The sequence below is a fragment of the Seriola dumerili genome, unplaced genomic scaffold (assembly GCF_002260705.1).
Source record: "Seriola dumerili isolate Sdu_G_001 unplaced genomic scaffold, Sdu_1.0 BDQW01000550.1, whole genome shotgun sequence".
Taxonomy (NCBI): Eukaryota; Metazoa; Chordata; class Actinopteri; order Carangiformes; family Carangidae; genus Seriola; species Seriola dumerili.
The window spans coordinates 178,588-202,921 of NW_019174805.1; the positions used below are offsets into that span (position 1 = coordinate 178,588).

At 39.8% G+C, this 24,334-nt stretch overlaps 2 protein-coding genes across 2 annotated transcripts; one reads left to right on the top strand and one right to left on the bottom strand.

Moving 5' to 3' along the window:
* Window positions 1-2,187: 2,187 nt before the first annotated feature.
* LOC111235943 (cytosolic 5'-nucleotidase 1A-like) lies at window positions 2,188-5,706 on the bottom strand. Its single transcript, XM_022764519.1, has 6 exons — window positions 5,514-5,706; window positions 4,436-4,558; window positions 4,149-4,284; window positions 3,935-4,057; window positions 3,003-3,133; window positions 2,188-2,917 (listed from the first exon to the last, which is right to left on the bottom strand). Exons 1-6 carry the CDS (start codon window positions 5,547-5,549, stop codon window positions 2,678-2,680), a joined length of 789 nt encoding a protein of 262 aa, XP_022620240.1. The 5' UTR covers window positions 5,550-5,706; the 3' UTR covers window positions 2,188-2,677.
* Window positions 5,707-5,768: 62 nt separating this feature from the next.
* On the top strand, window positions 5,769-24,152 carry LOC111235942 (GRAM domain-containing protein 4-like). The gene is made up of 19 exons (XM_022764518.1): window positions 5,769-6,005; window positions 9,480-9,716; window positions 10,341-10,446; window positions 11,405-11,525; window positions 11,659-11,726; window positions 12,364-12,496; window positions 12,667-12,692; window positions 13,094-13,185; window positions 13,340-13,431; window positions 13,889-13,937; window positions 14,182-14,253; window positions 14,978-15,021; window positions 15,131-15,240; window positions 15,728-15,882; window positions 17,891-18,038; window positions 18,938-19,031; window positions 19,364-19,454; window positions 19,548-19,616; window positions 19,833-24,152. Exons 2-19 carry the CDS (start codon window positions 9,531-9,533, stop codon window positions 19,938-19,940), a joined length of 1,764 nt encoding a protein of 587 aa, XP_022620239.1. The 5' UTR covers window positions 5,769-6,005; window positions 9,480-9,530; the 3' UTR covers window positions 19,941-24,152.
* Window positions 24,153-24,334: the final 182 nt, after the last annotated feature.

Here is a 24,334-nt window from a genome sequence, read left to right on the forward strand (position 1 = left end):
GTCACAATCTCCCCGTCCTGAGTTACAGCATGACAGCAGAGGGTTTTTACAGAACATTATGATGTCACACTGACGTTGACCTTTTTGACCATTTGGATACAAAATGTCATTAGTTCATTTTATCCTTATAGACGTTTGAGTTAAATTGTGTCATAATCAGTGAATGAATTTGTGAGTTATGGCCAAAAAGTGAGGTCAAAGTAACCTTTGACCTTTGACCACCAAATTCTGCCCTCGCTGTCAACGGTGCAGAGACATAAAATAAACTTTAGAAGTAATGAATCTTCAGTGAGAACTAAAAACCTCTTAAGGTCCTCTAAAACCTCCACACTGACCCATGGACCTCCGTAAAGACCACCGACCACCTCAAGGATAACTTGAATCTCCTACGGGACTCACACAACCTCCTCAAGGACCCAGAGAAACCTCTACAAGGACCACTGGAACCACCTTAAGGACCGCTGGAAGCTTCTCAGGCAAAACTAGGACCTCCTCATGGACTACTAGAACCGCAGGGCAAAAAGACCCTGTGCAGTAACTCTTCTCAAGGACCACTGGGACATTGAGAAAACCCAGAACCTCGTCAAAGACCACTGGAACCACCTTAAGGACCACTGTAAGGATTCACAGAACCTTCACAAGGACCACCACAACTTCCTCTTGGGTTGCTGATACCTCCCGAACGGCCCATAAAAGTTACTGAAGGGCAGGGATGGAAAAACAATCAAAAACAATCACATNCTGTAAGGATTCACAGAACCTTCACAAGGACCACCACAACCTCCTCTTGGGTTGCTGATACCTCCCGACTAAAATGTTAGTGCAGTGATTATTAACAGACTGAATTAGCTCAGGAGATTTCCTTCAGGCAGCTGAGGCTGTTCCAGCAGCAGAGATGAAGCTTCCTGCAGCCTCATTGTGTTTGTGCTCAGGAGGCGGAGCTGATGATGGCAGCGTTCATCACAAACCTCACTCGGTATAATGAAAACAAACACTCAGCCTATATAACGCTGTCAGAAAAAGGCTGCTTCATTTCACTGAACATGTTTTAATTTGCGGTAGCAGAGACAGGTTGATGCCTTCTGATGATCAGCTCGGCCTCCCTCTGTTTTACAACCTGTGATGACTGAAATGAATCACATTAACCTGCTGGATTTTCTAAGTACACTCCACCTCAGGCTGTTGCTCTGATTATATTTATTATGTGTAAAATGTTCCCGAGGAGTACTGGAATAATCTCAAAGACCTAAAAAATCTCTCAAGAACCATTGGTCCTCCTCATTAACTCCCTATTACCTTCTTAAGGATCACGAGAGACTACGATAGATATTAAAGAAAGAAAATACATAAAGGAACCACAAACCTTAGGAGGATGGAGAGTAAATCAGCTTCATTACAAGAACACACAACGCAGAAGCAAATAGACAGATAAACTCAATGACTCCTGCAACCATGACGTGGAACCTTCTCAAGGACCCTGGGAACCACCTCAAGGACTGCTGTAGTCTCCTCAAGGACCCTCGTAGCATTCAGGACAACAGGGGGACCTAACTGATGACCACTGGTGCTTCACAAGAACCTCGTTAAGGACAAACACGACCCCCTTTGAAGCTTTAGATCTTTAGTGAGGCCTCATTTAATGTCACGCGTCCTAGACCCAATTTCAAGAACCCTTTGGGCATCCTTTGGAACCCCTAGAACTGTCTCAAGGATCAACAGAACCTTCTTTAATGGCCTTAAAACTTCCTCAAGAACATCCAAAACATCCCTAGAACCCTCAGACACCCCTGGAACCTCCTTTGAAACTTCACAAACTTCCTAAAAGCACCTTTAGAGGATCCCTGAAACATCCCCAAGGATCCTGGCTGCTCTTGAAGGACTAACTGAATCCAATAGAAGCTCTTAAAACAAAAAAAACCCCTCTGTATATGTTCCTTGAATTTTCTTTAACATCCCTAGAAACATCTCAATGACTCCTGGAACCTCCTTAAATAGACTTTACTATAATAATAATAATAATAATAATAATATATAAATGACCTTTAATGTGTCTTTGTGTCTTTGTGTGCGTCTTAAGCTCTGCCTTATACTGCCACCTGCTGGTTAACATCACACATCACAGCAGCAACAACGACAAAAAACAACCTTTTTCTTTTCAATATTTTTATTTATGTATAAAATACATAATTGTGACCTGTAAGTACGCTGCCAGTCCTTTCAGAAAACAAATGACAGTAACCAGCAACAACTGTAACAAAAGCATTAGTGTGGGTCAACCCATCTGTATCTCTATACCTGTGAGGACCCTCACACTCAGAAACAATAAAAAAATGATCCATTCTCTGATTTCCTTACGGCGTCCTGCAGTCCTGAAAACCAAACACTGATCACGTCTCGCTCGGGGAGCAAGCTCAGCTCAGAGGATCAGATCTAAACTCGTCAATAGCCTGACCATCGATCAATCAGATCCCTGGAAAAGAGGATCAGAAGCATGACAGGGACAAAAAGCACTGGGTTTACTATAAAGTGACAAGCAACAAGAGCAACAGAGACATTTTATACATCAGTAAACATGTTTGACTCCGAGTCCAGACTGAGGATCTGGCAGCTTCTCTTAAAGACACGATGAAGGTTTTTCTGTGAAGTCATGTGACAGTTCATCCCCGTCATGATGTCATCACTCCTCCAGGAAGCCATCGCTGAGCAGGAAATGAGGTCGGAGCACGGAGATGATGGGACCCCTCGGGGCCCCGGCCAGGCAGTACGCCTCGTCCACGCTGATGCCGCGGGACCGCAGCGCACGCAACGCGGCGCAGCAGCTTTCCCTGCCGCCACGTGATGTCATCATGACGATACTGAGAGGGCTGTTGAACACACTGAACCTCCGCCGCATCTCACCCAGCTGAGCCGAGAAACTCTGCACAGGAAGAAAGTGGATTATCTTTTAAAAATAAAAATTAAAAAGTAAAGATGACGGATCAGCAGTATGTTGCTGCAAGTACCTGAGCGGCCTGTCGGCTCGCCGGCGTCGGGCCGGTGTCGGGCTGGATGACGGCGTCTCCGCAGAATAAAACTCTGAGCTGCTCTGACGAACAGGAAGCTGTCTGCTGGTCCAGCAGAACTGAGAGAACACCTGGACCAACGACAACGAAGATGATTCACCTTTTAGTATCACAGTCAATACAATACATTATCAATAATAAAGTCAATATTTTGAGAATAAAGTCGTAACATTTTAAAAGAAGACGTTGTATTTAGAGAGAATGTACTCTGTAGGAATACTGGAGTAGTATTTCGAGCATCAAGTCATAATATTTTGAGGGAAAAAGTCTCAATATTTCAGGAATAACATGGTAGTATTTCAAGAATAAACCTGCAAATGTTTTGAGAATAAAGTTGGAACATTTTCTAGAATAAAGTCCCAACATTTTGAGAATAAATTCAGAATATTTTAAAGCAAAAAAAACGAATATTTTAGGAATAAAGTCACAGTATTTCAGGAATAACGTAGTTGTATTTCGAGACTAAAGTCGTAGTATTTTATAGGAAAAACAGTGGTAATATTTCAGGTATATCGCAGTAGTATTTCATAAATAAAGTTGTAACATTTCTAGAATAAAGTCACAGTATAACACATTCTTATTGTGAGAACTGAAGCATGCTGACGTGGCATTCAGGTTGTAATTACTGCACTTTAGTCTAAAGTGGACTAAGGTCTGATGCTCAGCACTTTCCACTTTCCAAAGACAGGTCCGTGACAGATGTTTAACTTTTTAGATCTTTACCCCGACGTGATGCTTTAGTTATCTTGGTCTCAGCTGTCAAGCTGTTGGACCAAATCAGGATTTTCATGCTCTGAGATCTGACAGAGACTTTGATCAGCAGTAAAAACTCCTCAGAACACTGGGGGAGGTTCACATCAGCTCTTCCTGACCTTTCTGTGATGCCTGCGACGCCATGTCTCCGTCCGTCGTCAGGAAGAGCTGCAAGTTATTTTTCAGCAAACTCTCGATGAAATCCTCCTCGCTGGAAAAACAAAACCTGCTGACTTCAAGACCTGCAACAGAGCGGCGTCGACAAGATGATAAACTCCAACACTGATCAGCTGCAGGCTGTAATCTGTCTGATGATGGTTACAGTTAAATTACCGTAATGTCTGGTGCTGCTGATGATGCGGGAGCTCTGCTGCTGCTGCCGACTGTCGGTGGTGATCAGGACGACGTCAAACAGCAGGGCCTCAGCAGGATTGTCCTCCAGCAGACGTTCATTCACTCTCTGGAGCGCCTGTTCACAATGATAGGATTTTGATTTGGAATGAATGAATATCACTGCTCCTACCTACAGATATCTAAGCTGTCTAATAATGATTTATCCACACACAAGAAAACGACAACTGTTAAAAGGTTTTAAACTGATGTCAGCATTGAACTCTGACCTGCAGCAGCGGGAGAGCCATGCCCACTTCATACACGCCCTCATCATCATCATCATCATCAGCTCCGCATTCAAACACCGCACGAGACGTTACTGCAATGACCACCGCACGATCAGCATCCTTCTGCAGAGGAGACACAGAACCTAAATCAGACAAGCGGGTCTGTGGAGAATCTGGTAAATCTGGTAAAGTACAGCACTTGAGTAAATGTAACTAGGTACTTATACACACAGAACCAACACCGAACCATCAGGTAACCAATACAGAACCAATACAAAATCACTAGAAGACCAGTGCAGAATCAATATGGATACAGGACGTAAAGTATCAATAAAATAACAGATTTTGAAGTGAAATCTGGCCTTTGACCTCATACAGACATTTTAACTTCTGTATTCTTACACAATGTTTTGTATGTGAGAAAACTAAACATGCTTTTGTACATTTTCTCACGTTCTTAACGAATATTTGTGCTTGTTTTGTTTCAGGATCCCTGCAGTCTTTGCAGAAACTGTAGTGAATTTTAGCCTCATATTCTTCGACCCGAATGTCCATTACAAAAAGTGAAATTTATAAATTACGTCACTAATTGGCGAAGGTGTCACAGTTAAAAAAGAAAATGACTCAAGGTGTTTTGAAATGATTAGGCCCCGCTCCTCAAATCGGCATATATTATATACTCTATGCAGCCACATTTTCACATTTTAATAAACTAGTATGTCACTTTCAAATTTCTGCCAGTCTGATGGGACGTGTGTAAGATTAAGTTGTTTGAATTTTAGTGCAACGTCTGGCTGCATGAAATTATTTATATGCCGAATTTAACATTAGCCACCGACGTCTCAATTCATAAGATCTACTTGATGTTTTCTAGGAAAATATGAAGGTTATATTTAAATACACAATTATTTGAATGTAGTCTGGTGTAAAAGTCTGAGAAACAGTAAAATATACAGCGTGATTTCTCTGATTTTTGTCAGAGCTGGATGGGAGTTTTTCTGCAGGTATGTGACCTTAACTGTCTCACTGCCTTTAGGGGCGAGACAGTGTAAAATAACCTGCCTCAGGTGAGTCTTACCTGCTTCACGTCCGTGTTCTGGACCGTTGAGACCATGTCCGCCTCTCAGCTGAGACTCCGCGGGTTCTTAACAGCCTCAACAGGTGGCTCTATTTACCTGTTCACAGTCACAACACATTAATGACAACAACTGAACCGAACTGTCTGTCAAACTACTCCAAACTTCCCCCCAGAAACAGAGAACTGTTTATTTAGGTTCCGCTTGTCTGAACCCGGACGCTCGCTTTAAGAGCGCAGCGTCATTGCGTCACATCCTTGTTCAGCCGCCGCGTTGGTCACCCCGCCCACAGCGGTGATTGTTGTGTCAGGTAGAGAAACACGGTCCGGTTTTTACCCCTTAAAACCCCCACCTCAACCGGATTCAGTATCGGGGCCGAGAAGGGAGGGCGGTCTGGAACGGGTCTGAGAGGAGCCCAGAGCGGGGACGATTTGACCCGGATCGGAGCGGGTTTGGAGAGAGGGAAGCAAAGTTTGCCCCAGCTTCGGTTCACGGTGAGACACACCTACTTTTGTCCCCTCTTTTCCTTACTTCCTTGCTTCCTACCTTCTTTACCTCGGTCTTCTGAAGGTGTCCACCCGTGTCCAACCAGGACCTCGCGGACCTGCCGGGTCCCTATAGCATCCTCCTTGAGGTCGGCAGGTAAACAGCAGGTGATTGGCTGTCACCAGTTTAGCAGGTTGTCTGCAGGCCCTGAAAAGTCTTAATAAGCAGTGAATCCAGCTTCATTACAGTGCGATGTTTGTTTTGTTTTTTAAATCGTTATTTAATAATTAATTTCATACAGACAGGACTGAATTCACCTGCTGAGGGGCTCCTATAGACCCCCCCCCCCTCCCCCACCCCCCACTTACCTGGCAGACAGTTTCATTATTTACCCAGGCCTCCAGGGCTGCAGCTCGGTACACCTGCACACAGTCTTTCAGGCGCTTGACAGTTAAAGGTTGTTCTGAGCACCTTGGAGAACCGTCTTATGTCTCAGTGTCTTCTGTCTCTTCATGTGACTGACTCCATCATGTTGAGACCAGGTGTCTGTAGCGGCCAGACCCTCTGTAGCAGGACCGATCAAACACCTCCCCGATGGTACTGTGTGATGGATAAGAGGTTAATCCGGCAGTCAATCAACAGTCTGTAAAATCTCTCTGTCAGTCGGTTTAAAATCACTCAGTCTGTCAGCGAAGGCTCAGTGAAAACTGTCAGTCAGTCATGTTAACAGCCAGTCTCACCTGTGCAGGTAAAGAATAAGATAATAATCATTACAAGCAGTCAGACCACTCTGTCTCTTTGTCTGTCACAGTGCCGGAATATGAACTAGAATCCTTTATGTCAGTGACAGTGATAATACAACAATGTATGAATACTCCAATATAAGTAAAAGTGCATACAGTGAATATAAAACAATTATTTTAGTTTTTAGTTTTTGTTTTTTCCCACCTAAAAGATTTTGGTTTATTTTTCAACTGAATTGCACAGGTTACAGGTTACAGGTCACATTACAGGTGGAAAAAGTTCTGAAAAGATTTATCTCAGTCTCATTTTAAACAGGGGTGTGTGGACTTTTTATATCCACTGTACGTAAAAGAACAGCAGTATCATCAGCTGAATGCACTTGAGGTATTAAAAGTAAAAGTACTGTAGAATGGCTCATTTCATATTGTTATGCAGTAAATTACATTATTAGATTGTTAATGCTTCAGCAGCATTTTGCTGTTGTAGCTGATTGAAGTGGAGCTGGTTTTAACTACTTGATTTACTGTTGGGAAGTAAAATCTTATAAAGACAATTCTGGCTTAACTTAAAACAAGTGCAAAAAAGTACAATACAACCTGCAGGGTACTGTGCATATCTTCTGTATATATTGTTATCTATATTTATGTATGTTTTCTAATTTTATTATGTATTACTACTGCTTTTTTCTGTATTTTCTGTTGTCTGGTTCTAAAAGATTTTATTGCCCAGCTGACTCTCATGATATTCTGTGCATAAAAACCTTAACAAATGTTTTGTAAGTAAACTGTTAATGTCTGTTAATTAAATGTAGTAGAGTAAAAAGTAGAATATTTGCCTCTGAAACGTGGAGGAGTAGAGATATAAATGAGCGTAAAATTGAAATCTAAAGTTACAAAAATATGAAATGCAGTACTAGTTGAGTAAATGTACTTAGTGACTTTCCACCTCTGGGCTATCAGTCAGTCAGTCAGTCAGTCAGTCAGTCAGTCAGTCAGTCAGTCAGTCAGATAGTTCAGACAGTGTTGATGTCGTGCAGCACCTCTACAGTCAACTGTCGGTGTTTGGATTACGGCTGTAGCTGCCACTGAGGACGCCACGTCGTCAAACTCTGACTGTAGTTAGTGTGAGAGTGAGTGTAGTAGTCAGTGCAGATTTCAGCCATACCAGTGATGTGTTGGTCTGCATGTTAGTCCGTCCACCAACTAACCAACTCACCTTTTGCATAGATTATTGTGAAATTCTGTACAGATATTCGTGGTCCCCAGAGGATGAATCCCTCGGACTTTGGTGATTCCCTGACTTTTCTTGTAGCAACACAATAAGGTTCATATTAGTGGTTTGGAGTGAAATGTCTTGACAACAATGGAAATAGATTATCAAAAAATCTGGTGCAGTTGGGATAAATTGTACCAGCTTTGGGGATCCCTTTACTTTCCATATACAGCTGTATCCAAAAGTTCAGCCAACACTGGACAATTATATGACATATTCTGTTGACGCTAACAGAAATATAGTGGATATTTGTTTAAAAGAAGCATTGGTAGGGTGCCCAAACATTTGTCTACAGCTGTATCATTATCATCAGGCCATATTAGGGCTGCAAGTAACTATTGTTCATTGATTTCTTGATTGTTTGGTCTATAAAATGTCAGAAAATATTGAAAAGTGCTGTTATAATTTCCTAAACCCCTAGATGCTGTCTTTAAAATCACTTTATTTGTCCAATCAACAGGCCAAAACTCAAAAACATGTTGACTCTCCCTGGACAAATAAAACCCATGTTGACTTTGTGTTGAAGGATGCGTGTCCGTTGAGCTTTAAACTGCTGAATTATCTCACATGATGTAGATGAAGAGCAGAAGTTTGAACTGGTGTCTGCATTTGGTTCAGTTTTGAAAAAAAGTTGCTTTTGATTCATTTTTATTCTGTTTGATTGAGTTTTTGGGAATCTAAATGAGAACCAGTAGTGCAGTAATATGAAAGCAGAATTTTTCCATGGTACTTGAACTTTATAGCCACGTTAGCAGCTTGGTAGACTTAGGGATTTTCATGAAATATTGTATAGACATTTGCGGTCCCCTGCAGATAAACACTAATGACTAAAGTGATCCTCTTATGTTTCATCTCGGGGCTCTAGCAGGTCAAAGTTTCCGTGAATTCAGAGAAATATTTCAACATTTACGACATGGAGCGGCATAAAATTTGTTACAGACGTTCATGTTCCCCACAGGATGAAATCCCCCTCAGTTTCATGATCCCATGACTTTTCCTATAGCACCACAATGAGGTCCACATTTGTGGTTTTGAGTGCCATGAAATTAGTTACGTTTATGTTCCCCTGAGGAGTTTGATGGGAATGTCATGGGTTGTTTATACGTATTTAGTAATTTATTTAATTTATTTAGTCAAGTATTGGATCTATGATAGTTTTACTCAGATGAAAGTTAAGAAGATCAAATATATTATTGTTCATCCTGAGGGGAACATGAATGTCAAATTTCGTTGCAATCCATCCAATAGCTGTCGAGCTTTTACATTTTGGACCAAAGTGGTGGATTGACAAACACTACCTTCCCTAGAGCGGTGCTGCTGGCAGGGATAATAATCTGACTGACTATCACCATGGAAACAGCTGTCAGTTTTCAATTTATTAAAAACATTTAATTAACAATCAATTATTGGAGGTTTTGTGGATCATTTCTCAGTGTTTCTCTTTTCGTTGTCCTCTCCTCTTCCAGTCTCTGCAGCTTGGTCATGTTCAGGTAGAGTCCCGCTCGGCGACGCCCACCATGCTGAAGCGTCTGGACAAGATCCGGTTCCGAGGCCAGAGACGGGATGAGTTCCTGGATCTGGCCGAGTCGCCCAACACGTCCGACACTGAGTGCACTGACGAGGTCGTGATGAAACCTCGCATGTCCATCAGGGAGCCATCGGAGGAGTTGAGTGTGGAGGGAGAGCAGCAGAGTGACGCTCAGGTACGAAAACACACCTGTCTGAGCTGTGACGGTGGAAGTCTGAGAAATATAACAACCCGGAGTTTTTAAAGAAACATCTTCTTTCTAATCCTGATCCTGGAGATTTTTATGTAGTATTTAAAAAAACAACAAAGTTTGTTTAAAAAAATGTTTTGCCTTCAGAAAACCATTTACATGTTCTAATAAACAAATTCAGAAGGAAAAAAAATAAGAAAAATATTTATTAAAAATGTCCATTTTCTGCTTTTGAGATTTATAATGTCAGCAGGTTCTTAGCTGGGTAAGAGTGAAAATCGAGGAGGACCCAGGATTGAACCCTGTGGCACCCCACACACAACAAAAACCATCATCCTGGTTCAAAGATTTTAACTCAGTTTAGTTTCTCGTAACTGATTTTATTTCTTTCTGTTGCTGTCTCATGTTTATCATGTGTTACATTCCCTGTAAAAATCCAGGGAGTAAGGGAAGTAGCAATGAATGAAAATAAGATACATAAGATATATAAGAGCAAAACAGAAATACGCAGGAAACAGATTCAGCAAATAGATTTTATTCACAATAATGAACTATAACAAAAAACCGACAGTGGAACACAAAAAAAACCTTTCTGTGTTTGTCTTTCAGGCTGGTCCAGGATCATTTTCTGCAGCTCTCCAGGACGACTCGAGGACAGATCTGAATGAGGTCAAAGGTCACCTAGAAATCGCCTTGTTGGAGAAACACTTCTTACGTTAGTAATCTACATTATTCTCAATCCAATGCAGCTGCACTAATGTTCCCAAGGTCAAGAATGAACGTTCAGGCTCAAAAATATAAATTAATTAGAAGAAAAAAAAGTGTCCCTGTCCCCTTTGGGTCATCGTGGCTTCTCACATCAGTTTGGAGTCAAATGCCCCACAGCAACCGGCATGCTGGGTAATCCGTCAATATCTGCCTGTCAGTTTTATGTAACACACACACACATACACAAACACAGCTATTAATAACCCTGATGACCTCATCTGACACACATACACACACAGGCGAATAAGGACATTACATTTCTCTCAATAAAATTATTAATAGTATTTAGAGCAATTAAATCAAAGTCCAAATTTAGTGTCTTGTCTTGTTATAAAACAGGGAACAGCAGGAATCTCTAATAACTGATGAAACTGATGAGAAGAAGTGTTAGTAGATTCACTGTGAGTTTTCCCTCGTAATGAAAAAGGACATTTACGTCCAGATTTTTACTGCATATATTTGCAGATACTTTTACACACACACAATTGTCTACACATGTAGTTTCTTTTAAACAGCTCACAAATCTCAGTTACTTTTGCAATGAAAACAGTTTCAGGACTCTTTGCACACAAGTTTTAAAATCCATCACTGATGCCAATGGTACAGATTTGGTTTTAGAAAGACAATGGGGTTAAGATAATAAATTAATATGAAATAAAGCAGAATTATCCTTTAAAATAGTTTTTAAGTTGAAATCTTTTTACAATACATTGTTTTTCATTACATATTTTACAATAATAGTGCCTAATGTAAATATAGCCTGAAAAACATATCCAGCAGTACCACCACTTATAAGGTCTGACTGTATGTAGCCTGAGAGGAAATCAAATCAGAAAAGGTACCTGAAGGATGACATCACCAGGTAGAGAGCAAAAATGTCACCTGTTACCGTCCGTCTGTTTCAGAGGAGGAGCTGAGGAAACTGAAGGAAGAGTCCAATGTGGACTCGTTGAAACAGGAGCTGGAGAAGGAGCGCTGCAGGCGCATTGAGCTGGAGCAGAAAGTCAACGACGCCTTGAGATCCAGGTGGTTTTTAAAAAAAAAAAAAAAACGAAAAAACAAAAAAACTTTATTTAATTAGCTGGTTTGAGACGGACGGAGTAGCTGGTTCCATCTGCCCTTACTGATTGTTTTTTTTGTCTGCTGGGAAACTTCACAGACTTGAAGACTCACCTTCTCAGACACCTAAAGTCCCGCCCCCTCCTCAACCTGCTGGCAGCGGTACAGGTGAGCTGCACAGACTCACTCACCTTTTTGTAGAAGTTCTTCCTTTTTGACTTCATCTGTTCATCCATGGTAACTGTTGTACTGTAATAAACTATGGTGAAGGACAACTGATAAAATGATGACTCCCTATCTTTGAAGCAGTCTTGAAGTCCCATTGTCTATTTATTCCTCAATTATTTATATTCCTTTAGTTTGTAAGCGTCCACGGATCAAAAGAATCAAAAATGTTTTTCATAAAAGGTTGTGAATATTGTCGCGTGAAGTTCATTGCAGACTATCAGGCAACGTCTTCTGGGGGCCCCTGGCTTGGACATTGGTATTGGGTATGTTTGTTTTTGTTAGCCTGGTTATGAACTCCTAACCAGTGAGTGAGCCAGCTAACCTTTACTCTGCCCAGAGAAAAAAAATCTGATTGGATAACTCTATTTTGACGATTTTAACTTCACTTCTGAAGCAGCCAGCCCCCTCTGTTGGCCAAAAAAAAGTCATGGACAACTCCAGCCGGGGACAGGTCACAAAAAACGGGGACGTCTGGTCACCCTACTTTAAATGACCTCCTCGATGTTACTTCACACCCAGACCTCGTAGTATGAACTTGAATAAATGTGGTGAAGCTGATTTCTTTTTCCCTCCTCAGACAAACAGAGGGAAACTCTGTCCAACAGTTTCCTGAAATGGCTTTATGACCGTTTTGGTGTTTATATCGAAGACTTCCGCTTCCAGCCGGAGGAGAAGACGGTGGAGACGGACGAGCCGCTGAGCGGCAAGAGGTGAGACACCGTCTGTACAGAGAGTTTACAGGACGGTGCAGAGCCGTGATGTTTAGGAGCTTCATGAGTGACAGCAGATTCACATTTTACTGAAACACTAAGTAACTGAACATGTAACTGACAGTTTGTTTGTGTTAAATATAAATAATCAACCTGTTTCTGCTCCACAGGTTGACTGAAAACATGAGGCGACTCAGTGAGTATTTCTTTATGTTTTTTCCTTATTTATATCAGAACTGTATTTATTGGCTTTTTGTAAGCTGAACAAAAACCCTCCCTGCCATCCCCAAAAACACAACAGTCACAGTAAAAACAGAAACTTAACAGGCTCAATATTAAATATGAATAAATCAGTAATTATACTGTAGATAATTATAGAGGAATGTAAAACAGTGAAGTTGCTCTTGTGTTTTCACAGTTCTAGTCTTTCAACTAAAAATCCAGATTTATAAATCTAGGTAAAGCGGTTTTTGATATAGACCCAGTCTGACGTGGTCTAAGCTAACATACAGAGCTGATATGATAATTTCCCAGTCTGTGAAGTCTGTAGTTGGTCAGTTGGTCAGTTGGTCAGTTGGTCTGTTGTCGTGTTTCTAGAACGGGGATTCAGACCTGTGACCAACTTCATGAGGAACCTCTCTGCCTTGTCAAGCTGGTACTCCGTCTACACGTCGGCCATCGCCTTCATCGTGAGTCCTTGTTGATCTTTTTACATGGCGGATATCTTGATAGATATATCTTCATCTTTCTTTGTGCCTCTTAGACTCAAAACCTCTCATGTTTATTTACATCTTTCTCATTGACTGATGAAACAATTCACTTCACCTGTCTGTGTGAATTTAGTTCTACATGTACGCAGCGTGGCACGGCTGGGCCATCCCCATGTTCCTGTTCCTCGCCATCCTCCGCTTGTCCTTAAATTACCTAATCTCCAAGTGAGTACAACCCCCGCCCACTCGCTGTCAGCCAATCACACAGCCTGAATTAGAACCAGCTCGTAGCTTTTCTTTCTGCATCACAGACTTTTAATCTTTTCTCTTTATCTTTTAATCATTTCTGAGTTTTGTAGACTCTGATACATGAAAGTCTAGTTCTGTCTTTGAAGATACTCAAGGGGAAGTCTGTAGTTTAAGGGTTTATATGGAGTCAGGGGAAGAAAACTTAAGATTTTAAAATCGACTCAATGACACAGAAAACTTTCTTGTTTCTGTAACAAGTGATTTATCATAAGATTTTTATTTTAGAACTGAAACACAAAGACTTTTTACTTCCACAGACAGATTGAATCAGATCATCAGAAAACAAAACCAAACAAAAAACAAATCTAAATGTGTTGTGAATGTGAAATGATCTCATATGTACCTGTATGTTCCCATGATGCACTGCTCTCAGAGGCTGGAGGATCCAGTGGAGCATCGTACCTGAAGTCTCAGAGCCCATGGTGAGAAATCAAATCTTTACACCTGAAGCGTTTGTTTTTTCCTTCAACATCAACCATTAAACATGAAAACGATGCGTTTAAAACCGGGCGGATATCTCACCTGGACAGGTGAACTAATCTGACAGTTAAACAGCTCCACTTTTTTAATGTCAGGTGTGTTCACGATGGCGTCCAGGTGACGTCAGGTGATTTTACAGGTGTCGGTGTGTGACGTTACATTACTCTGCCTCCTCTGTTTTTCCAGGAGCCTTCTAAAGAAGACCTGACGGTGTCGGAGAAGTTCCAGCTGGTTCTGGACGTCGCTCAGAAAGCACAAGTGAGGCGCTACGTCACGGCCAGATATTTCATGTCCAACTGCAACTTAAGTCTAATAATTTATTACTAATCATTTATAATTTATTACTACAGAAAGGTGACAGTAAATAACTGAAGCAGGGTAATTAAGAGGGAAACAAAACAACAAACACAAGAATCTCAGTCCACAAAAGATACAGACTGACCCCAAATCAAACAAACAAACAAACAAACAAAAAGACATTAACTAAACCTAAATCCTGAGGATAAAGCAACAGAAAAGAAAATCTCCAGACTGAACCCACAGATCCAGCCAGTCAGAAAGAGACACCAGGAAAACAACAAGCTGGAGGAATGTCTTTTGTTTAGTTTTTCCTTCTGCCAACACAGAGACCAACTGCTGGAGAAAACAAATCATGTTCATTTATTCCCATTTCTGGACTAAAAAGTCGCAGCATCCTGGAAACTTTACCTCTTTCTGACCCGGATTATTGTGAGTTTTGAGCCGATTGAGTTGAGAACTTGTGTGGAGGGAGAAGGAAAAATATCTGCTGAAAAAACTTTCCAGCTAAGAAATGCCATTTTTTCAAACACTGGATAAACAGTTTATCTTCAGACAGGCATCATAAACACCTTTTAATTCCTCCCTAGAGACAGCTATGAGTTTACACTCAAAGATCCTCGCAGGAGCAGAGCTCACACTCGCACTTAGGAAACAAAAACAAACCTTTGTTTCGTCTTCACAGAATCTGTTTGGGAAGATGGCCAACATCCTGGAGAAGATAAAGAAGTGAGTTTGTCTGTCGCACGTCGCTTCAGGTTCAGACAGGAACGATGCTGCATACACAGATATTTAATGTGGTGTGTGTGTGTGTGTGTGTGTGTGTGTGTGTGTACAGTCTGTTCATGTGGGTGCAGCCGGAGTTGACTCAGAAGCTGTACGTCGGTCTGTGGGTGGCCTTCATCTCCTCCTGCCTGCTGCCCTACAAACTGCTGGGATTCATCATAGGTACATATTTTACATATTAACAGTTTGTCAGTTTATTAGGAACACCTGAAGCTAAAATTTGATGCAGCTTTACACAACAGTCCTGTGATAAATCCTCCTCTCATAAAAGTTGTTTTCATTTTGGAGGACGGAGTTTGTGCTGCTGTTGAGCTGTACTGAGTTACACTGAGTGGTGTTCTGACACAACAGATAATAGAATAAAATAAAACATTTATCATCAGTACATTTATAAACAGTTTAATAAACACACTGCATACACATAGACATGTTATTCTTATAAAGGATCATTCTGTGTGTTCAGACACTTGCTGGATTAAAGCTTCATTAAGTGACACAAAGCTCAGACATATTCTGATTATGTTGTTATAATATTTAAACATCCAGCCGACACACAGTATGATGATCATCCCACTGAAGTCGTGTTTGTGTCCATGTGATGAATATGAGTCCAGTGTTCACTCCTCCTCCTCCTCCTCCTCTCCCTCAGCTGTGTACGCAGGCATAAAGTTCTTCATCATCGACTTCATCTTCAAGAGCTGTCCCAAGCTGCGGCAGCGCTTCGACACCCCTTACATCATCTGGACCAATTTACCCACCGACCTGCAGCTGAAGGAGCGCAGCAGCACCACGCTGAGCAGACGGGTCAGTTGCAGTATTTGTCAGAATAAGACTTTAAATATATCTGAAAATTAATTAGACCAAACTAAAGACGTATTTAAGTTCTACTGATGAGATAATGTTCATGGTCCCCTGAGGATAAATCCTAATGATCGGTGATGAACCCCCTGACTTTCCCTGCAGCGCCACAGTGAGGTTCACAAGTGAAATGTCTCAACAGTTACTGGATAGATTTCTTTTTTATTTCTTTTTATTTTTTTAAACTCTTATTTATTGTCGTTTTGTTCAAGTTCAGCAGCATCAACATGCAGCTCACGAACACCTGCCCACGCACACTCGCCCAAACACACACACACACACACACAGCAACGACTCAGAACAACAAACAAACACAGAAATACCAGTAGAAAAGAGAAGTGATAATATAATAGTGAAATAATGAAAAATACTGAGAAGTGTTGCATAGAATCCAAAGTTACTCAAGTAGAAGTTTAAATAGTTTGACACAATGTGTTTGTTTTCACACTTTCACAAACAAACTCAGAATGTAGATTAAATCTGATCAAGTCAAAACATCAAATGCAAAAAGAAATCTGATATTTTACATTAAAATTAAAAATATCTCTGGACAAGTTTCATCATGAGATTGGATTTTTAATAAAACAGTGTCCATCTGTTAATTTTAACTAGATTATGTCCAAGGTTAATCTAATCATCCAATCATATTGCAGGGTGTAAAGGGATAATGGATGTTTATGATTTGGGGCTTTACAAATAAAATTGAATTAAACTGAAACTTGAATAGAAAGTTAAAATTTAGAAAATTAAAAACCTCAAAATACTTTTTTTTTTCAACGAACAAACAGTGAATTGTTTTTAGTTTAAGTAAAGAAACATCAGAGACCTGGAGAGAAAATAATCACAACCACAAACTGGGTCACTCTCCTGTACCAGCAGACTGGTTCTTACTGGTTCCAGTCGCTGGATCTGGATCTGGTTTCACTTCTCTGAGCTGTTGTGTTTTTCTCTCTCAGCTGTCTGAGTGTGAACAGGTAGGATCCTGCTGTGTGTGTGTGTGTGTGTGTGTGTGTGTGTGTGTGTGTGTGTGTGTGTGTGTGTGTGTTTACAGTCACAGTGTAGAGGTCAGTAGTGTGTTCTGTAGTTAGAGATGTAGAGTCGTCAGAAACCAATCAGCTGCTGTCGCTTTGATCAATAGTGATTGTTATAGAGTGAGAGAGAAATCCCATCAGTCCTGCTCCTCTTTAGAGGTTAATGACCCCGTGACCTTTCCTCTAGCGCCACCCCCACGACAGATTCAGGTTTAGATATCACCTGAATTTTCAGATGTACCTCTGCTGAGACCTGGTGCCCAAGTTCAGGTGAGACGGGATACAGTGAATGAAGTTGTGTCTTCTTCTTCTTCTTCTTCTTCTTCTTCTACTTCAAAGGATTTTTAAGGCGGACACCTATTCTATACCTATTCACCTATTCTTCTTTAAACAAACCAAAACACAAAAAAACAAACATTTCTGATTAAATTTTAAATTTGTTTTATTTTTTAACAGTTCAACCAGGCTTGAGCTGTGCAGGATGTTTAACTGTTAGAATAAACAAAACAAATCTTTTTAAAAACATATTTTAGCATTATTTCTATTTGATTTTCTTGTCATTTATTGGCCGACACATTATTTGCCCAAATCTTTATTTCAGGCAATTTCTACAAATTATTTAAAAAAAAAAAAAAAAAAAAGAAAAAGAAAGGGGGGGAAAAAAAAAAAGGTGTTTTAATTAAGTTTTTTAATTTTTGATATTGTTTTTTTATATAATAATATGTAGCAGTCACATTTTAACAACAACACAGAAACAAAGGTGATAATTCTGTCAAACAGCTGTGAACACACCTGGACAGGTGAGTTGTTCTTCTTGGTGACTCTCAGGTCTCACAGCAGCTTCACTCTCTGACTGCCGCCTTAACACCTCACCTGCTGCAGATTTGCTAATCCATTACCCCCTCCCCCGTCCACCTGCTCAGGTTCCTGCGGCGGGGGGTCGAGGCAGCCTCAGCGCCGCAGCTCCTCTGGGTGTCAGTCGGGACGAGGACGGAGGACGATACTACAGCACCAAGAGAGGAGCTTTCCACGAAGTCTTCAGCCTGCCGGAGAGCGAGCGCCCCCTGACAGGTGAGGAAGGAACTGCAAGGGAGGGGGAGGGGTCAACAGCAATGACTTTAAACGTGAATATGTTTTTCAGTGCAACATCTTAAAGGTCCTATATAGTCTACAGGTCTCTGTCCATGTGTAGTGTGATTATAGATCAGGTCTAGCTTCTATATTAATACTGTGAAAGTATCAAAGCCTCAGTCCACAGAGAAATGCACACAGCCTGTATTCAGAAACTGAGCCTTAAAACCAGCCGTCAGGACTTCTGGAACTTTGTGATGTCACAACAAAGCAGTCACCAAGCCCCGCCCACCTGGACCCACCATCCAAACCTTGCAGGATTTGGTTTCTCTGAGTGTTTTTACCTGAAATCTGCTATATTTTTATTAGAGCACTCAGAAAACAGTCAGCCAATCAGAAGAGGAGATCTTCAGAGTCTCCTCTCTTCTGATTGGCTCACCGACCTGTTGTTACTAGAGCTCCAGAGAGAAGCCTGAGAGAGGAGATGTAAAACTACACTCAGACGGTTTTTGGTTCTTAAAACCACAAATATATCTTCTTATGGATCAACACTTCAAATAAAACACAGAAGAAGAAGAAAATATGGAGGTTCATTAAACTACTGAGTCCATAAAAATAATTTTCTTTAAGTATAAAGAACAAAAATAACTGACAGAAAAATCCAGAGAAGATTGAGACAGAAAATAACAATAATATAAACCTCAGTCTTCATTTGAGTCTCTTTTATAAACAAGAGTTTCAGGATCCTCAGAATATTTTTTAAGATTGAGCAGCTAAATACTTAGTGTCCCGGTCCGGTTTAATGATTCTGAACCTGAATAAACCCGACATATGTACAACATATATGAGACATAATTCTGGGGCCCAGATGAGTGTTAATCACTGTGTTGTTGTTTCAGTGTGTGAGAACGGCTGGCGCTGCTGCCTCATCAACAGAGACAGGAGGACACCGACCGACTACATCCGCAACGGCGTCCTCTACGTCACCGAGAAGTAAGTCCTCCACCGACTCTGCAGTCAGGCCGTTAGACGTCATCGTAACACTGATTCGTTTGTCTGTCTTTCAGATTTTTGATTAGTTCTTATTCGTGTCTTGTTATAATACGGTTCATCATAGTCTTTGTTTTCAGATGTTACGTTTCAGTAACTTTACGTTAAATTTTTTTCGAGGAAAAAAATGTTGTTAACAATATTTTTCATCTGTGCTCGAGCTGGTCCCGGTCTCGGTGGTGTGATGTAAGGGCGAGCCGAGAGAGAGTCCGGTATCACAGTCTCTGAACGTCTGTGTGAAGCGGGGTGAACTGAGTCTCCTCTGTCCTCCTCAGTTATCTGTGTTTCGAGAGCTCCAGCTCCAGGTCTGGATCCTCCAAGAGGAACAAGGTCATCAAACTGCTCGACATCAAAGAAATCCAGAAGGTACGAACAGGAATACTCCTCGTATTTATTCCCCACGTGGTTCATTACTGTTTGGTTACTGTCTCTTGAATTCGCCCTCTCTGTCCCTTTCAGTACAAAGTTTTGTCGGTGCTGCCTGGATCTGGGATGGGCATCTCCATAGCGACGCCATCCACCCAGAAGGTAAGAGCTTGTGACTTTTGGTTTTTCGATCTCCACCAACTCCTGAGAGAAATATCTGGCTCTTTAGCTGCTGAAAAAACACGTTAATGTTGCAGCTGGAGAGATAAACAATGAGCTGTGTAACATTTGAAAACTTAAAATATAAAAGTGTCGCAGCGCAGTGAAGGGCTTCCTCTCTGCCTGAATCTGATGTTCCCTCCGTTCTTGTCGTTGCAGCCGATGGTGTTCGGAGCGATGATGCACAGAGACGAAGCCTTCGACGCCATCTTCACCCAGTACAACAAGATTCTGGGCGTGGCCACAGCCGCCAGCCCAGAGACATAGTAACGCCTTCCCAAGATGGCTGCCCCCCTGCATCTGTTCCGCGTCCTCTCACCGGCGACATCCTCCAACGGCTCCTGACTTCGGTTTGAGCTGCTGCTCTGTTTTTAAACCAATAGGGTCATTGATCTAAAACACTGACATTACTTTAGTGATTGATATTAAATAAGCTGATTTCAACTAATTTACAGTAGAAGAAGAAGAGGGAGCTTTATGCAAAACATCAATCCTGAGCGTTCATTTACAGTAAGTTCTCAAATATAAGCGTCTTTTCTAATAATTACAAACACATTAAGGTTTGGTAACGAACACTGAGGACTGTACTCTAATCATGTACTGTATTAGACTCTGATACTCTTCTTATTCACTGATTATTTCCTGTTGCTTCTACTTCTTTTAAATTTTTTTTATCCCTTTTAAACTATTCTGAACGAAACACGCTTCCTGTTTCACATTAAAAGCCTCTCAGCAGCTCAAAGGGCATAAATCCTTCTGTTAACTTGGTGTCGCTTTTAATGTGAAAATATCTGCAGGAAAAACAGTTCAGAAATTGTTTTTGATTTTTTCAAACTGAATCTCTTTTGCTCGCACAGGAAGAATCAGTGGTTTACAATCTGAAAAGACGCTCCAGTATAACGAGATTTCATCAGATGTTACCGTCTGCGTTTAAGAGAATTTTTGGCATTGAAGTTTCAGGAGTGATCCAAATGTGTCAGACGGGTCATGAACAGACATTTTCTTCTCTGGGGGGAAACACATATGAATGAATTTGGACCTAAAATGTGATACTGAAATTGATATAATTAAAGAAATATATCTTATCTATAAGAAACTTAATGCAAAATTAAGATTCTCTTCATATCATCATGGCTGCCGAGCTACTGAGAGTGTTTTTAGATTTTAGTTTTTCTATTGGCAGATTTCACCACAGCAGATTCTACTGACAGTAACATCACCTGCTTTAAGCTGCAATATCCTCTAGTCTAATATCTCAGTGAGGCTTTTTCAGCATCTAACATCATGTAGCTTAAACCCTTCCCTCTGATGACTCGTCACTGATGCACTATTATTAGCTTATTTTCTAATTGTCTGTCTACTGACTCTGCTAAATTTGCGATACTTCTTACGTTTTTTTGTTTACTGATTTCGGACAGCAGACTTGAAGCTCTGCAGTGTGTCATTCTTTTGACTCGGTATATGACATGTTAGTGGATGAAAGGCAGCCTTATATGCACATTTTAGCGGTGTTGATTATGCTAATGTTACATTTCACGACCAGGTTGTGTTCAACAGTCTGAAAGGAGCGATTTAAGACAAGTTTGTGCAGTTAAGAGACTTTGGCGAATCTGACTTGAAACACTCAAACAAACAAACTGAGAATTTTAGTAAATTAATACTTGATTAGAAGAAAATCAATCCACAGCCATTTTGATAATAGATCATTTATGTAAAAGAATCAAAAACTCTCTCGCTCATGTGAGAATTTATTGATTTTCTCTGTTTTATATATATTTATATCTGAATATCTTTGGGTTTTAGACCATTGGTAGGATTTCACTTTCGACTATGGGAAACTGGGATGGACATTTTTCACTATTTTAACATTTTATAGACAAAACGATTTGTTGTCCAATTTGAAAAAATAATTTACCGAATATTTGACAATGACTTTAACCTTAGTTGCAGCCGTACAATCAGTTCTGCATGTACACATCAGTCTCTAAAACATACTGAACTTAAACTAAATATTATTTTCTAATAATGCTGGTTAACTGATTTATTTTCTCAATGAACTTTTGGTCAGAAAATGGTGAAAAATGTCCTTCATAGTGCAGTTCCATTGGTTATTTAGTTTTGTTATAAAACAGAGAAAAGCAAGTCCTTACTTTGGAGACACTGGAATTATGGAAAGGTGTTTTTTTATTTTTTATTTGGTGAAAATAAATAATTAGAACACAAAACAATCTCTTTACACTAATTATAATTACACTGGAAAGTTCAGTCCACAGTGCGTTAGTGCTAAAATCATCACTCAGTTTTCTGAACATATTCCAGTTATATTTGGGGGAAAAAAGGATTTTTTTGGACAGTTGTTTTTACAGTGTTGTACGAATATAAACGTGTTTAAACCTCATTAATTTACATTAGTGTCTTCAGGGAACTGTAAAAACTTTATTAAATGACTCTGTATTGTACTTAACAGCTAAGCCTTACAATCAGTTAATATTACAGTATGTTGTTGTTTTATGTGGTGGCAAGAGACTGTTTGTATTCTATATGAATGTTTTAAGACTATTTCCTGTGCGACATTTAATCTAAGACAGAAAAATAATCTCCGCTTTTAACGTTTTTTTTTTTTCTTGTTTTTTTGTCTAAGCTAAAAGCTAATAAGTTAATGCTAACAAAGCAGACACAACCTGTAATGTTGAAGTCTAGGTTTCTTTCACAATCAAAAGCAAATTGACTAGAAGCTGAAGCTAAATCAAAAACAAAATAAAAAACAAAACAAATGGGCTTTTTTGTTTTAACTTTAGCTTCTCTCCTAGCAAAAAGCTAATAGGCTAAAGCTAAACAATTCAAAACAGCACAGTGACATGAAATCCAAGGTTTTTCTTTCTTTTATCGCCAATAAGCTCAGAGGCTTAAAGAAGCTGAAGTGTTGAAGTGTTTTTCTGATCTGTTTAATTTCTGTTTTAGGTATTTTAAGCTTCAGAGCTAATCGGCTGAAGCTAAACAATCAAAAAAAAAACAATAGTTTGAAAAATTTTTTTCTAATCACACTTCAGTTAGCTTTTAGGTTTAGCTTTCCTTCATAACCAATAAATATTGAAGTTTTTTTTCCTTTCTATTTAGCTCCTGATTTAAATGGGTTTTTTTTTCCAATACCAGGAAGCTAATTGGCTAAAGCTAAACAGGCTAAAATATAAAATTTTTCTTCTTTTCAGCTTAGCTTCTATTTCTTTTTACTTTGTACGGAGCCAGCAGTGTCATAAATTAAAAAAAAGAAAACACACAAACTTCACACAAATTGTTTCTCTCACAATGCTATCAATCTGATCTAAATAAGGCCCTTGGATTCAAGACTTTTAGTTTTGTTTTGGACTGAAATACACTTTTTCTTTAAACATGTATTTTTGGTTAATTAGATAGCACAAATTATTATTGTTATTATTTTTATCTGTCAGGCTTTTTAAGTTTGCCACTAAATGAGGAAACACATTTTACAGCCAGCCAAAGTGCTGCTGTGTAAATTTTAAAACCTTTATTTTCCTGCCAGTACCGCTGCTCTGTAACTGTAGTTCTCCGTCCCTCAGAGGAACACAATGTACTGTTATTCTGAAAGCTGACTCACCAGCATTTATCAACTATTTACTGACAATTACTCTCATTGTCGATTAATGTGCCAGTTGTTTTTTCAGTTAGTCACTTGATTAGTTGTCTACAGAACAAAAGAAAATATTTCCTCAAGGACAAGGTGATGGCATTAATGTCTTGTTTTGTCCGACCCTCAGTCCAAAACCCAAAAATATTCACTTTTGGAAGACAAGGAAAAGCTGAAAATTCACACATTTGAGAACCTGGAACCATTGAGTGTTTGACTATTAATTGATTGCCAAAATAGTTTCTGATTAATATTCTGTCAATTGACTAATCATTTAATTGACTAATATTTGCAGATGCAATCGTTACAGATGTGATCTTCTGACCAAAGACAAATTACCCAAAATGGAGGATGTTGTCGTTTTTAGCTCAATCAACTTTACAACAAAACTAAAGTAGGTGAAAGGGAAATAAATTTTCTTCCCAAAATAAAACATATGAAACATCCAGTATAAGTTTTGATCAAAAAAAATGTACAATTGAATGAATAATCTCACGGTCAGTTTTTGGTTGGATCTGGGCAAAACTCTTTCATTGCCAAATCTTTTGTAGTTTTTAATTGTTTCTTGTGAAAATGTTTTTAGATTTTTCATTGACACTAGTCGTTAACGCCACGTTGCCTCATTCAAACTTTTTGTTTGGCGCATTTCCTGAACATCTTTAACTCTGAATCTTCCTCAGTTTGTTTGTTTGTGGTTTCGTTTTTTTTTTTCTTTTGTTTTTTTGTGGACGTTACGTGAACTCTGTCGACCTGTTGTGTGTATCGAATGTAAGGGTTTTATAAAATGGTGTCGTTGTACAAATAGGTGTAAAGTTTTTAAATGAAATGATACTTGTTGTTAAAATGTGTTGTACATTTTTTTTATTTAAGTAAAATCAAATGTCAAACACTGACACTGTCTCCCGTTGTTGCTTCTGTGAAGTACCTGCTTCGGTCTGCTGGCGTCACCATGTGGAGGTTCAACTTCTCGTTATTAAAAACAAAAAAGTTGGAAGACAGGAAATTGAAACCTTAT